The sequence below is a fragment of the Myotis myotis genome, unplaced genomic scaffold (genome assembly GCF_014108235.1).
Source record: "Myotis myotis isolate mMyoMyo1 unplaced genomic scaffold, mMyoMyo1.p scaffold_m19_p_13, whole genome shotgun sequence".
NCBI lineage: Eukaryota > Metazoa > Chordata > Mammalia > Chiroptera > Vespertilionidae > Myotis > Myotis myotis.
In genome coordinates this window covers 7,098,753-7,113,692 of record NW_023416317.1, presented here as the reverse complement: position 1 = coordinate 7,113,692, position 14,940 = coordinate 7,098,753, and the positions used below count along the sequence as shown (strand labels likewise).

Here is a 14,940-nt window from a genome sequence, read left to right as displayed (position 1 = left end):
AGGCCTGGTTAGGGCAGCGGCAACTAGTTAGGTTAACAACTAGTGCTGGCGGCCCTCCGAGGCCTGGTTAGGGCAGCGGCAACTAGTTAGGTTAACAACTAGTACTGGCGGCCCTCCGAGGCCTGGTTAGGGCAGCGGCAACTAGTTAGGTTAACAACTAGTGCTGGCGGCCCTCCGAGGCCTGGTTAGGGCAGCAGCAACTAGTTAGGTTAACAACTAGTACTGGCGGCCCTCCAAGGCCTGGTTAGGGCAGCGGCAACTAGTTAGGTTAACTAGGGCTGCGGCCCGACCAGACTCAGACCCTCCGGGACTCACAGCAGAAAGGCCCCCAACAGGGTCTCGCAACAGCCAGACGTCCCACCGCACCCCCTGCTCTCCCCACCCCCCAGCCTTCGCCCTCACCCCTGCCCCTGCCCCCGGCCCCCATGAAAGGAGACAGTTCTTTAAAAAAGCACTTGTTTGAACTTGCTGAAAAGGAGGCTGGGTGTGAGGGACTCCCCGGGGAATGCTAACAGCTGCGCTCGGACCTGGTGGTGGTGACCTGGTGCGGAGGTAGCAATGGCCTCGGTGCACCACGTGCGTCTACTCCAGCCAGATGCCCCCGGTGGGCGCGGGGGAGGGATCCCTGGGGCAAGTGGGACATGAAGGGAGGGTCCATTAGGCAGTCCCTGCCTTTGTACACGTTATTCAAGTAGTTTCTTCCCTTTTGTGTAAACTTGGGGAACTACTGGCGTCTCCTGACGGGTGAAAGGGAGTGGAAGGGAGGTTGTCAGGAGCACAGGTGACACCAGATGGCGTCCAGATAAACTTGACGTTCAGAGGCCCTTTTCTTTATGCTCGGCCGCGATCGCATGGCTGAGCCACGGAGCCACTGCACTGCTGCCGACAGCGTCAGGGTAGCTCTGGACTCAAAGCAGGGCAGCGCACAAGGGCGTTTGTTTATCATGAGAAGGTGAAGTAACACCGCAGGTGTGGCATCCCGGCGTTATGAGAGCTTTTTTCAAAGCAGGGCTGCTTTGTTTACAGCTGACCCCAACAGGTCACACACACTGTACCATTGCAGGCAGAGCACCAGGAATGGGGCGCTGCGTGTGGAGGGCAGCCCGGGGACAGTCACGGCGATGAAGTGGAAGCTCTTTAAGGGTCTTTCGTGAAGCAGCAGGGTCAATAGTAAGCCATCTGTCTCACGAATGATCGCCCAAACCCCTGGTAGGTGGTGACACCAGCGGGCATAGGGCCTTGAGCAGGGGTTGGCAAGCTTTCTCTGCAAAGGGCCAAGGAATCGTTATTTTTGGCTTTGTGGGCCACAGAGTTTGCTACAGTTACTCAGCTCTGGCACGGTAGTGTCAAAGCCGCCTTAGACAACATATGAAATGGGTTGTGCTGCTGAGCTTTAGTTACAAAACAGGCTGTGGACAGGATTGGGCCCATGGGCTGCCCTTTGCCAAGAGATAAGCAGGAAATAACTTCCTGTCTAGCAAAGCCCTATCTACCCAGGTGAGAGTTCTGTGGTACGAGGTTTGGTCAGTCTAAAGCAAGCATGTCAAACTCATGGCTGACGGGCCGCATGCTTCGCTTATTTAAATAAGCGAGTTTGACATGCTTGTTCTAAATTCTGGGTAGACTTAGAATGACACAAAGTCCCTTTAAGATTTGGGAGAGCAAGACTAACCTGGGGGCTCCTTACTCCTACTTTTAAGATAAGGGAGAGCAAGACTTCAGCAGGGTCAACGGTGTACTTACAATTCAGAGAACGCAGGGTGCTCAGAATGAATTGCCAAACATATCAAAATAGAGCTAAGCAGAAGCAATGAGGAAGTTAGGCCACAGCACAGAAACACCTAGTATTGATTGAGCTACAAACCGTAGTTTGATTATGGCCCATAAGGTAGAAGCAAGCCTCCCCGAGCTTTTCATTTCTCATACATGCAGCGATATTAGGAGGTATCATTGCTGTAGAAGGGAGGGCCCAGCACCAAGAACAGTCAGAGAGAAAGAGAGAGAAAGAGAAAGAGAAAAAGTTGAACATTTAGATTCCCTGTAACAAAGAGGAAAGAAAAAAAAAATCTGCATTTGTTAACATAGGGCAAAGAGAGTTTATTTGTCCAGTCAGACAGTCTAAGGCAACACTCAAATAAGGCTGCAGAAACCGCAATCAGAACAGTGACGTTTTAGACAGCCATAGAAGGTGACTCAGGACCCAGACAATAGATGCATCCTTTTTTCTTTCTTTCTTTTTTCAAACAACTGGGACAATGACAGGCTGGCATAGGAGAGCATTTAACAATAAACAACAAAAGAACAAAGTGCCCTCCCTCCCCCCTGAAGACCACGGCTGTTAAATTAAGTACAAAAAACTCATTACAAAAATAGCCTCACAGAGAAGCAGGTTCCAATCAAGTCAGAAAAATATTGGAACTTAACATATTATAACCCATTTGTGACTCTAATCACTAGAATTAGAGATTCAGTCCAAATGACACATGGAGACATTACAGCAGCACAACCCTGGCCTGTTCAACCCTTCTTGGAAAACCGAGCATTTAAATGATCTTTATTTTTAGCCCAAAGAACATTTATTAGTGTTGGATTTTCATCCTCAGTGCAACAGACACAGGTTTGGAGAGGGTACAGAGGTTACTGACGGTGACTCTGAAATGAAATATCACATCCAACAGAAGCATAGGGAAGACAGAAAAGGGAGACAGCGTTACACAGTTTCAGGGCATCCATACACCTATCAGGGTTCCATACCCAGCACAGCTGTAACATCTCAGTGTTGTTAGGCTACCTTCCCTGTGTGTGGTTGGCCATGCCTGAGGGGGCTTCATCTGATATGCCACCTCCACTTTGGGCCCCTCATATTTTGCACCTGGATGTCCCAACACTTGGGAAGGCTACCCTTCAAAGGAGTTAGCCTTGTCCTTGAGCTGTATCTGAATTAAAGATCTCTTCAAGTCCAAAATGCAGCTGGGAATTGTGCAGAGTGACTTTCAGAAAAGAGGGTGATAACAGATAAAATCCCTAATAAAGGGGACTGACGCATATGGGGACCATTCAATCACAGTTTCTATAGAAACTTTTGTAGACCTTTGGTTGGGAAGAAAAGCCCTACATCTAGGGCATAGCTTTTTTTTTTTTTAAATTTTAAACAAGAATCTCAAATAAATAGGACATAATTATTATAATATACAATATTTTGCCATGAGGACACTAAGCTATTTAAAGATCCTTGCTGTTCAGTCAAATCATGTCTATAGATATGACAAAAGAACTTTATGCATAATCTGGCTTTCCCCATAGGAAAGGTATAGTCACGTGTTTCCCTCATGATGAGCACTGGGAATCTATTCCATCATTTATCATTTAAAAACATATGGCTAACATAGCAACAGTTTTGTTTGTTTTCTATAAGTGGGCTCAGGTAGTCTCATTTGGGGCAGCAACTGGAGGGGGGACGCAGAAGTGTTGTATACAGAGCATAAAGGAGGTGAGCAAGGCTCCCAAACCATCTCAGAATTTCACGTCTCATAAATAAGACATCAAGTAACCACAAAAGAAAAAAATAAAAAGAATTGTGCCTCAACATATCACTCAGGAAACCTGCTTTCCTGCTTCTTAAAAGGAGTAGAGTCATTTTGTGCTAACAATTGGATCTGAGAAACAGTTTGGCACAGTTCAAACAATCATTCCTTCGCTCTTGGTCGGACTAGACAAAATGTTTTCTCTGATTATCAGAAAGGGGGCTATTAAGATCTTGTCTTAGGCCATGCCCCAGTCCATGGAAGGCAAGCAAAAGGATGAAATGTGTAGAGGTTTCAGAACAAGCGAGGCAAATAATCACATGGTGCGGAAGGCTGGTAAGACACTGGTGAAGAGGGGAAACAAAAAGACTTTCCTGCTGCAGTTCTGGAGACAAAGTCATGGAGTCATGCCAGGGAAGGAGGGGAGGTTTTCATAGTTTGACCCACCATATTCCGGTACCGAGCCGTCGCCCCGCTTCAGAGACAGACGCACTCTGCGGCCTCCGTTCTTAATCAGTTCTATAGCCCGAGAATGCTTCATGTTTTTGGTGGTTTCACCATTGATCTCCAAAATTTCGTCACCGATCTGTCCAAAGCAAGAGAGAACAAAGTGAGAAGACCACACAAGGGTTTCACTGGCTATTGAGGTGCTTTATGGTTGAAAGTCTTTTATTGTTTGCCAGAAAATCTTCTATTGCTCAGGATGCAGCAGTGAAGACAACAAAAAACTCCACAAAAATTCCTCCCTGATGGAGATGACATTCTAATGGGGGAAATACAAATAACACGAAAATTAGAAAAGTACATCTACATTAGATAGTATCTGAGAACCAGTTTGGCACATTTCAAAAAATCATTCCTTCACTCTTTGGTCAGACTAGACCAAATGTTTTCTCTGATTATCAGAAAGGGGGCTATGAGTGCAAAAGAAAAATTAATAAAGCTATCAAGGGGAATGTTAATTATTGAAGGAAGAAGAATGTGGTAAGCTGCTTCCAGGATGGCCCCCAATGAGCCCCACCTTCTTGTATTCACATCCTATGTAATCTCCTGCCCTTTGAATGTAGGTTGAAATTGGTGACTTGCTTCTAACAAACAGTATATGGCAAATGCGATGAGAGGTCAGTTCAGACATAAGGTTACAAAATGAATCTGGCTTCTGTCTCACTTGCCCTCTTCTGTTCTCTCACTTTCTCAGTTGGAGGCATGCTATGAGCTGCCCTGCGCAGTCCATGCTAAGGACACGTGGGAGCGCTCAGGCCAGCAGCCCAACAGGCGCTGTATTTTGCCAATGACTCTGTGAGTGAAGCAAACCCTTCCCCAGCTGAGCCTTCCATGCAACAGCAACCCAATCCAGTTGATAACTGACTGCAGCATTTACTGTCTATCAGCTGCTCCTCCAGACACTAGAGCAAAGGAGTAACCAAGACCGACTAGATCCTTGGTGCAGGAAGCTTGTAGTTCCAGAAGGCAGAAGAGCAGCACTGGCTTTGGGCCTATCACTATTAGCTATATGACCTTGCTTAAGTCCTTTTAACTGTGAAAGGAAATGATAATACCATGCCTACCAAGCTGAGGGTGTCAGACTGGACAAATGGGTTGTGATCTATACAGCATTATACAAAATGTCAGGATAATGGTATTTCATTCAATCAGAAACTCTTTTTAAGTGAGTAAAGACATGGAAAAGCATATCCAATGTGTTTGGAGCTTAAACAAAAAGTATATATACACTATAACTTGCATAGGCACACATTGTGCATATATATGCATAAAGGAAGCATATATAAGAAACTGATAAACAGTTTGATCCTGGAAACGGTATTTTTACTATGTACCATTTTTCACTGTTTAATTTTTTAAAACAAGCTACATCATCTACTTCTCATGTGGGGGAAACTCGTTAAAAAATTCAACCTGAGGAAACGTAAAAATCAAGATTGTGTTTTAAGACTATCTGGCTTTGTATCCCAAGTATTAAATTCCCTACCTTTAGTCACTTTTTTCCTTTTTCTGCTCAGGCCCAATTTTATTCACTTTTTTCTTTTACTGACATGACTTCTGATTTTTTAAAAATTCACTGCCAATTATTTCCTATACGTGTGCCTCAATCTATGTGACTTATCCATACTGTGATGCTTTTTCTTTAGTCATCGAATCTGCCCGGGAGAGCAACGCACTCATATACAGTAGCGGATACTATCTATCTAAACAGAGCAGAGTGGGTCCTGCATTTGTGTATTTAAATTTTGCAGCTCGGACCTCTACAGAGTGACCCCGAATAGCCAGGCCATGGGGCAGTGGTGCCTTTGCTGAGGCAGGGTCAGCGGGCTCCTGAGGCTAAGGTGAGAGGGTGGGTGACCGGCCAGAGACGGAATGGAGCCCACCACTCAGAGCCTGCAGAACCGCAGGCTTCCTGCTCTCAGCATCCTGGGCCAGCCAGGAATTCCTGCGAAGGGATGTGTGTGCCTCATGAGACTAAGTATAACAACGATGGAAATGGGATTCAGAAATACCTCCTTTAATAATTTCTTAAGTAATTTTAATCCATTCAACCTCAAAGAGTAGAAGGGGTTCACCTAACTTCAGCAGCTCCGGCTAACTATGTTTCAGGGAGAGATTTACGCTCGGATAGGAGTCATGCATCTCAAGAATCCTGAAAGCTGTAGAAAATGTAGTTCTCATGAAGAAGGTTCTAGCCATATAATGTCAAAAAGTCACCGCCGATGACGTATTAACATCTACTCCGGATTCCTCTTCCAACTTACCCTCATCTTTCCACACCTTTCGGCAGGACCATCCTCTGCCAAGCGCAGAACATAGAGGTCCATGTTATACTCTCGGCCCCCTCGAAGACTAAAGCCAAAGCCCTTGGCTCCTCTTTCCAGGTCCACAGTGTAAAAATCCTGCTCCTAGTTCAAGACATGAAATGGAATCATTCCAGGAGAACTTACACCCGCCCCTTTCTCTCCATCTCTTCCCAAACATCCTCTATTATGCCGATTTGACCAAAAGGCACCATCACTACCCCCTCTTGCAGATTTTCGATTGTTTATTAATATCCATTAACCTGAGAAGTTTGAAGATCCAGAATTTGAAAACATTCATGAGTGTGCCTGTAGACTGCACACCAACATGTATATGTTAAAATTTAACCAGTGAAGCTGCAATTCGCCATCTATGGCAGGAAAATTCATTACACGATACCCTGCACATTGTTGGAAGTTCAACCTCCCTGCCCAATACCCCCAAAATGCCAGTGTCCGTCCACTGTTAGGGTATCAAAAGGCTCAGAAGGCCAATCGAAAAGGAACCTGTTTAACTTTGCAACAGACAGTGTTTCCCAAATTTGCTTCACCTGCCATTATTTGTGCCCCCTCCGTTACCCTGTATGGTTCAGGTATTTAGGTCTGTGGGTCCCCCCTGAAATTCACGAATCTGAGAAACACCTTAAGAAAAAGGTATTTTCTTGGCATAAATGCGGTTGTGAACACCATGAGTAGCTATCAGCTGTTTTGCTCTCGCTCTTCGATAGGTCACCAAGTGCAGCTTTTTATGTTGTTGGTTCCTCCCCTGTCCTCCCCCTCCCCTGGAAAAGGATATCTGGGAATATTTTTCAAAGGTAGTAAAGTAAAATGTCATTTCCTAGACAACCAAATGTGAGCACGTATTCAGTACATCCCCTCACAAAAGGTTATTTATTTTAATTGAGGTACCTTGTAAAATATCTCATAAAAACAGCTTCAGAAAGCCGGAAGGAAACGTGGAAAGCAAAGCAAACAGAGAAACGGCCTCACCTGTGTTGCCTGGGGTGCTTTGAACTCAAACTGAGATTCCGGCTTTGGTTTGGTGGTGTTCCTGCCGAAGTGAGAGAAATAAATATAAAGACAACCTGTGGGGAAACTGAGACAGAACCCAGGAGGAGTGTCGTCATGCCAGGAGCTACTTTTTGCCTTTAAACTAACAAAGCCGGGCCTGACCTGGTCTCCTGGGCCCCCTGCTGAGAAGGGGTGTGTGTGGTGGTGATGGTGGCGATCTTCTCCGCGTTGGTCAGCAAAGTGGCATTCGAAGACTCTGCAGGATGAGACAGCATTACAAAATGAGGACCCTGGAGAAGACACCCCCATACTGGGGGGTGCCAAAGCCCTGTATCTGAGGGACAGGTGGGCTTCTCTGTAACCATTTCAAGCAGCTCTGACTTGAATTTCTAAACAATTAAGAGTTTGAATTATCATTTAAAGATACTCTGTGATGTGAGCCATTTATTCCCCATTACCCTTCTCCCAACAAGACATCCCCACAAATAAAAAGTTTGTCCAAAAAAATACTACCCTAAAATTGCAGCCAAGGCAGGTATCTCTCACTCTGCCCGCCAACTAAAAGTGACAGTCCCATCAAAACACTGTATCCCCAGAATTATTTCCCAGAATTGGACAGACTCATTAGATACACCTTTCTTAACATTTCCTGCAATGTATTAGCAATATTTAGTGACTATGTTTAATTTCCTCATGTGAATATTAAAATTAGAAGTGTGCTAACATCTTGTTAAACGCACACACACCATCTACCTTCTTGTCCACTGCTTTTAATGAAGTGCAACTGAAAATGTGGAGTTCTTGACAGATCTCATCTGGTATCACTTATGAGAAATTAATTTAAAAACTTGCATTTGTTAGAGCCGGAGCTTGTAAATACAAGCTGTATAAATCATGAAGCCACCCTAACGTAATAGCTATGATTATATTCCTATGTAAATTGATTTTCTTCTTCACTAACCACATACCTAAGCAACTTCATTAGTTTCTAAAGTATGGAGATGCAGATGTTGAAGACATGAGCATGCATATACGCTACACACCAACACACACAGTCAAATTTAATCATTCATATAGTAATGCTTATGTATTCTTTTATGAATTGTTTCTCCATTATGATCAAGGCAGATAGCAAGTGACTATGAGCAAGCTGTACTTTATTTATTTTTAGGTTGACTGTTTGTAGCATGGCATAAATTTTCTATTTTAGAAAATGCTAACTATGGTGGTTAGAGTCTAAGATTTGCCTATAAATGCCTGTTTAATTCACAGTGTGATAGGAAGTCTAGAATCAGAGGCACTTCAATGTTTGTCAGATACATGTACCTCCCCATCATGTCTAACAAAGTTCCTATGAGAAAATATGTCAGGTCTCACCAACTGGGATATCAGGACTGCATTTCTTTTCACTGCAGTCACGGGTGAGAAGACATCCCTCAAATCCCAACCACTTGTAGCCTATCTGCCATTATGTGTTCCTGCTGTTACACATAGTTGTTAAAAGCAAGGGCTTGAGATTTAAACCCAGGTTCAGATCTTCCTTTCCCCACTCATTAGCCGTGTGACTGAATTTCCTCATCTGCCAGAAGAGGATGATGCAGTAATTCCCTTCTCTTGGATCAAAGCAGATGAAATGTTTAGTACAGTACCTGCCCTATAGTAAGCACTCAGTACACATTTACTGAAGTTATGGCCCTTGCCATGCTTCTCCTTTTTGTTTATTGCTGTGGAACTTGTATAAATTATTTAAATTCTTAGCAAAATGAGAAAGTTGAAATAAGCTGTGACTAGTTTGTATTCCAGCCATAGAGCCCACAATTATTACTTCTTACAAGATTAATAAGAAATGTAATTTGCTTTGGCCGGTGGCTCAGCTGGTTGGAGTACCATCCCATGTACCAAAAGGTTGTGGGTTCAATTCCCAGTCAGGGCACATACCTAATTGGCAGGTTCAATCCCCGGTCTGGGTGCATACAGGAGACAAGTGATTGATGTTTCTCTTTCTCTCTCTCTCCCCCCTCTCTAAAAAAATTAAAAAAGCATATACTTGGGTGAGGAGAAAAGGAAAATGTAACTAGATCAAATGAACTGAAATGTGTATCTTATTCACGGGTTAGGACAATGTTTCTCACAATCTATTTCGCCAAATATTTCTACATATTCTGAGGGAAAAGGAACACGTGGTCAGTTAAGGGTGAGAAATAACAGGTGACAGAGAGAAATGTTTCTGCATGTCTGCATTTTCTTTTCCCGTGGACTCCTCAGAGCCACCTCCCCCCCCCCCCCCCCCCCGCCCCGAGCCTTTTTAAAGAAATCCTCACCTGAGAACATGTTTAGAGAGAGTAAAGGAGAGAGCGAGCCTTTAATTATGTCAGCTGCCTTGCAGCCCTCTGAGTTGGGGAGGTGGGGCTTCTCAAGTTATTGGGGGTCAGCTTAGCATAATGGTAACCAGGTCAGATTCTAGAGTCAGACTATCTGGCTTTGTATCCCAGCTCTGCAATTTACTGGCCGGGGCATAAGCAAAGTTAAACTTTATGCCTCGGCTTCCTCCACTGCACACGTGGGTAACAGTTGTGTCTTAGGGAACTGGTGCAAAGATTATCTGAAAGAAAAGTGTGATAGTGCCTGGAACATGAAAACTGCCCCCAAAATGATGAGCATATTTTTTATGGTAGCATGTGTTCGTTACTATTAAAAGCATATCTTTACAACTGGGTTACGTGGTACAGCCAAAGTGATAAGGGTAAGATCTTTCATCAGGCCCGCTACTGTGTGAGCACAGAGCACTAGGGCCGCAGCCTCTCATTACGACTCACCAGGAGTTTCCAAGCACGTGTACTGGTCCTTTTAAAAAACCTGATATTACTCATTGTAATTAACTTTATGGAGACTCTCTGGGAAATCAGAAGATTGCTCGGGCCCTGGGGAAATCATAATCAGGAAACCAATATGGATGTTTCCTTGTAATTAAAGTGAACATACCAACGAATTGTGAGGCCTCTCAGGTGCATGTGTGGCCTCAGTGACCAGTCTCCCAGGCAGATCACATCCCATTTCACACCATTTTTATATTTCTGTGCTTTTGTGTTTGCTGAGATTCAACAGATGATTACCCAATACGCATACAACTATTTTTATTAATTTTCTTCCTAACCTTCACCTGCTATTTTCACCTACTTATATGCAAATCTGGGGTTGAAGCTAAACTTTAAGCAATTTAAAAATTAACATTTAATATGCAAATAGCTATTTGAACTTCCTAAATTGTCTTGTTTTTATTAACCTATAAACCACCACTATTTCCTAATCATTTACAATGAGTCAAGAACTGTGCTAACTGTATTAAATTCATTTAATTCTTACAGCTCAATGAAACAGGTGCCATTAGTACCCCCATTTACAGATGGAGACATGGGGCTTAGAAAAGACAGGTAATATGTCCAAGGTCATCAGGGAGCATTGGAGGCCCTGGCAGCTTCAAGTCTTCAGTTAGGATTAACCAAGACGTGAAGTGCTGAGATTCTCTCTAGCTTTTTAAAATATGGCAGTGAAGCCCACTGTCATAAATTTATAGCTCTAGCCCAAAGCAAAATTTGCCCAGTAATAGCAAAACCATTAAACCCAGGGCTCTGATATAAGAGCAGGTTCCAGCAGCAGTACTACGAAGGGGCAGCAATGTATTTGGCTTTTAAAACTCCAAGGCAGACAGCCAGACTGGCTGTTTTTATGATACATTCCAGAAAGTAACCCACAGCCTTCATTAAACAGTGTTTACACCCACTGCAGCTCCCTCAGAGCAATGGAAATGGCTATCGCCATTCTTCCCATGGCAGCCGTGCACCAAGAACGCACATGGGAGCCCTGCGGTGCTGTCAGGCCGCTGTGCTCAGCCAGGCCCTGACTCCCGACAGGCTGTCTCTCTGGGGCTTCAGCAGAGCTCCACCACCAGATTCCAATTCTAACCTGCTCCCCTGCACTTCCTCAGCTGCCCTGCCGGAATCCACATTACAAAGCCGCACAAACCAACAAAGGATGCACTCCCTCCTTTCTTAAGCACTGTAATGCACAAATAGCAGAAGAAGGCCTTTGAAAACGTGAGTCCCAGCAATAATTGAAAAGCTTTGGGAGATTTTAAAAATGTGTATGATTGGAAGCTGTTCCTTTTGCCTGAGTCTATGTTAGCATCATATCCTTAGAGCCTTCTATTAAGATAAACTTACACTAGTCTGTGTCTTTTCCAAGGAGACAGCAATACCTGTGTCCAAGCCCTGCCTCCTATGAAACAAATACTCTGAGACAAGGTGATCATTACTGTGGAGAAGGCTGGCAGAAAGAGAGACAGAGAGAGACAGAGAGAGAGAAGAGAAGAGAAAAGAGAAGAGAAGAGGAGGAGGTGGAGGAAGGAGAATTGGGAGAAAAGCAGCAGAGTGAGGAAATTTATGATCATATATTTTTAAGCTCATAAATATTCTGATTATCTTGAACTGGATTCAGTTTGATGGGTCCATGTTAGCCTGGCGCAGTCAGGGTATCCAGACTTCACAGGGTAATCCTATACGACACAAGTGGTAGGAATCAGGTGTGGTTGACTTGTCAGATTGCAAGTTCAGATTCAGTATGTTCAATTATTCTCTGGGCCTTTCTGTGATGTCACTATGTATTTCCTGTCTCTTACCTTTATCTCATAGGAGAAAATGTTCTGCCCTGCCTTGGCCCCAGAGGAAGTAAAAGCAGAGATGGTGAGAACTCCCCTGATCTAGGTCTGCCCAACATCATCCGTGAAGGCAGGCCTTCTAACAACAGTGTCACAGAACTTTAATTGGAGTGGGCTGGCAGAGAGAGAGAGAGAGAGGAGAGAAGGAAGAGCAGGAAGGGGGTGAAGGAGAATTGAGAGAAGAAGAAACAGAGTGAGGAAAACTAGTGAAGTTGGAGAAAAAAATAAAGGTGAATGATGACAAGAAAAAAGAATTAGGCAATGTAAGTATGATAAAGGAGTGGATTCAGAATGGGTTCCAAGCACTGTCCAACCAAGAATGCATCCTCCTCAAGTGCCTCGTAGGGTTTCTGAGAACAGTTCTCCAGACAAGAGGGATTTCTCAGAGCTTAAGAAACCACGCTGATTAAGAACTTCTGTCTCCTCACGAGGATTGTGAAGTAAACTGTCTTTGGCTCCCTGAAGAATTAAGCCTTAGAGTGAAGGATCTGAAGGAGGCCAGCGGCCCCTGACACAGAGAGGCACCTTCCCTCACCACCTGCCATGGCCAACACACTTTCACAGAGAGGGACCCACCATGAATTTCACTCTCTGCCTTCTAGGTGTTTGCAAAACCCTCCTGGATTGCTTCAGCATCTCCCCAGAAATCTAACTCCCCTGCCTCAACTGTAATCTTCAAGAAAGTGATTTTTTTTTGCCCCAGTTAAAAGATGAGTATCACAAATCCACCCTCTGCTGGATTCCACTGCCTTCTCCTGGTCTCCAAAACTTACAGAGTAACTGATGGAGAGTTTTATCACCATGGCAACGAATTCCTATAGTGTCTTCAATGAAATCACAGCCTCCACAGGGCATTAGCCCTTCACTATATTGTATCAACTTCAATGCTTGCTTTCTTCTAACCAAGACAGTCTGTCTGAATTTTATGCTTCTGAAGTATTCAAGTTTAGAAAAAAAAAAATTTTTTTTTATTGACAACTGTTATTGATAATTCACCTTGCATTATATTTTTTTGGTTCAGGTTTTCCAAAGATATTTTTCATTGCACTTTAAAAAAATTAGGTCAACACCTAGTATGTGCACAGTATAAGGTATTTCTGCATATTCCTGTCTTTCCTGATTTTAAATTCTTTCGCTAAGCCCTTCCTTCAAGGAGTGCTTTCCTTCCTTCCTTTTTTGACTTCCTCATTTCTACATTACGACTGACTAACATAGATCCAGCAAGTCAATTCCTATGCCCAGTTCTTTTGGATAGTTTTTGAAATTTGTCCTTGTGTCTGAATTTATATACTCCATTGGGCTCTCTCAACCATTTCTTCCTTCATTTCTCTGGCTTCCTTCATCCTTCCATTAGGAACTTGTGTCTTACCACTTGTGGTCACTCTCCTACACTGTAACAGCTTCCCAGCCTGGTGACTGGGGGCTGACTCCAGACCAGCTGCTCCTCCCCTAACTGTGCCTGGGAGGCAGGCTGAAGCACACCACCATTCAAGGAGCTGATTTCCCTCCACATCTCAGGTGAGGTATTTTTGGTGCAGAGAAAGTTCTTTGTCTTGGAACCAACAATGTTTAGTGTTACTGTTCAATTTTGGACTCACTTTTTCTGAAAGGCACAGTCTATACTAATTGAATTTTAAACTATAAAGCTCATGTTCTAACAATTCATATATACAAATATTCATTTGGTGAATTACCTTCAGATAAAAATCTACTTTAATTATTTTCTTTTATACATCAGTGGCATAGAATTTTTATGACACTAGCTCCATAAAACCACATTTCGTCTTGAGAAGTACTCGCTGACTTTTAGAATATACATGGCATCCCCAAAAATGTATATACACTTTGAATAATTATTAATTCCAATGGGCTAAATCTGAAAAGAAAGAAACATCAACTGAGCGATCAGCTGTTAAGTTTGCATACATTTTTGGGGATACCCTGTATATTTTATTTTATCACATGCATAGCAAAAGAGGGAAAAAAAAGGATTGGAACATTTTGGGACAGGTATCAGTTTTCTCCCAAGAGCCAAATCTGCTTAGAATGAATTCAATATATAGGACTTAATTCTCAGATGAATCTATATTTAGTGAGGTATCAGCTTCATTTTTATTAAATATGAATAACAATGAGTATTGTTATTTTAGCTGGATAGCTTTTCATTGTGGGGGGCGGTGTGCACTGTAAGATGTTCAGAAGCATCCCTGGGTTTACCCATTATATGCCATTAGCACTCACTCCAGACAGTGCCACATGTCCCGGAGTGAGGGTGGGTTGGGGGGTGCAAGGGGTGGGGATCACCACTGCCATAAAAGAACCAAAGATTTGAATATAACCAACCAACCAAACAAGGATGGGCCTAGTTTAATATACATATAACCAACAATTAAACAAAAATTACAGAGATTTAATTATATCTTCATTCACAGGTAAAAATTAGCAATAAATCAAGGATGCACAAACCCTAAGACTCTTCCAGTGAAATAAAACATTTGACACATTCGCTTATTCTGAAAAGACACCCCTGGCTCTGCACTGGCATTATGTAGACTCTGATGTCACCACATTACACATATATTTAGTGATTGTTTAAAAAAAATCCTCAGTGATGTCCAGATAGAACATCAGGAGACCTTTACCACCTGTATTCAAATGATTCTATTGTTTTAAAGACACGGGCACCAAAACCAAAATAAATTGGGAAAACTTGAGGGTTTTCTGAAATGTTTTTATATCTGCAGCAAAGTAGGTATTAAGGGCTAGAGTAGTGGTTCTCAACCTTCTGGCCCTTTAAATACAGTTCCTCATGTTGTGACCCAACCATAAAATTATTTTCGTTGCTACTTCATAACTATAATGTTGCTACTGTCATGAATCATAA

General features: G+C 43.2%; 1 protein-coding gene across 15 annotated transcripts in view; it reads right to left on the bottom strand.

Moving 5' to 3' along the window:
• The window catches only part of MAGI1 (membrane associated guanylate kinase, WW and PDZ domain containing 1), a 577,726-nt gene that overhangs the window by 2,592 nt on the left and 560,194 nt on the right, over positions 1 to 14,940 (bottom strand). For 11 of the 15 annotated variants that reach the window (XM_036331630.1, XM_036331632.1, XM_036331639.1 and 8 more), the window contains 4 exons: positions 7,505 to 7,598; positions 7,322 to 7,382; positions 6,293 to 6,436; positions 3,972 to 4,110 (listed from right to left, as the gene is read on the bottom strand). In XM_036331630.1, the coding sequence (XP_036187523.1) occupies positions 3,972 to 4,110; positions 6,293 to 6,436; positions 7,322 to 7,382; positions 7,505 to 7,598 (438 nt within the window). Of the gene's footprint in view, positions 1 to 1,864; positions 1,954 to 3,971; positions 4,111 to 6,292; positions 6,437 to 7,321; positions 7,383 to 7,504; positions 7,599 to 14,940 lie in introns of all 15 variants that reach the window. The other 4 variants (XM_036331640.1, XM_036331643.1, XM_036331642.1 and 1 more) reach the window with 1 other exon arrangement.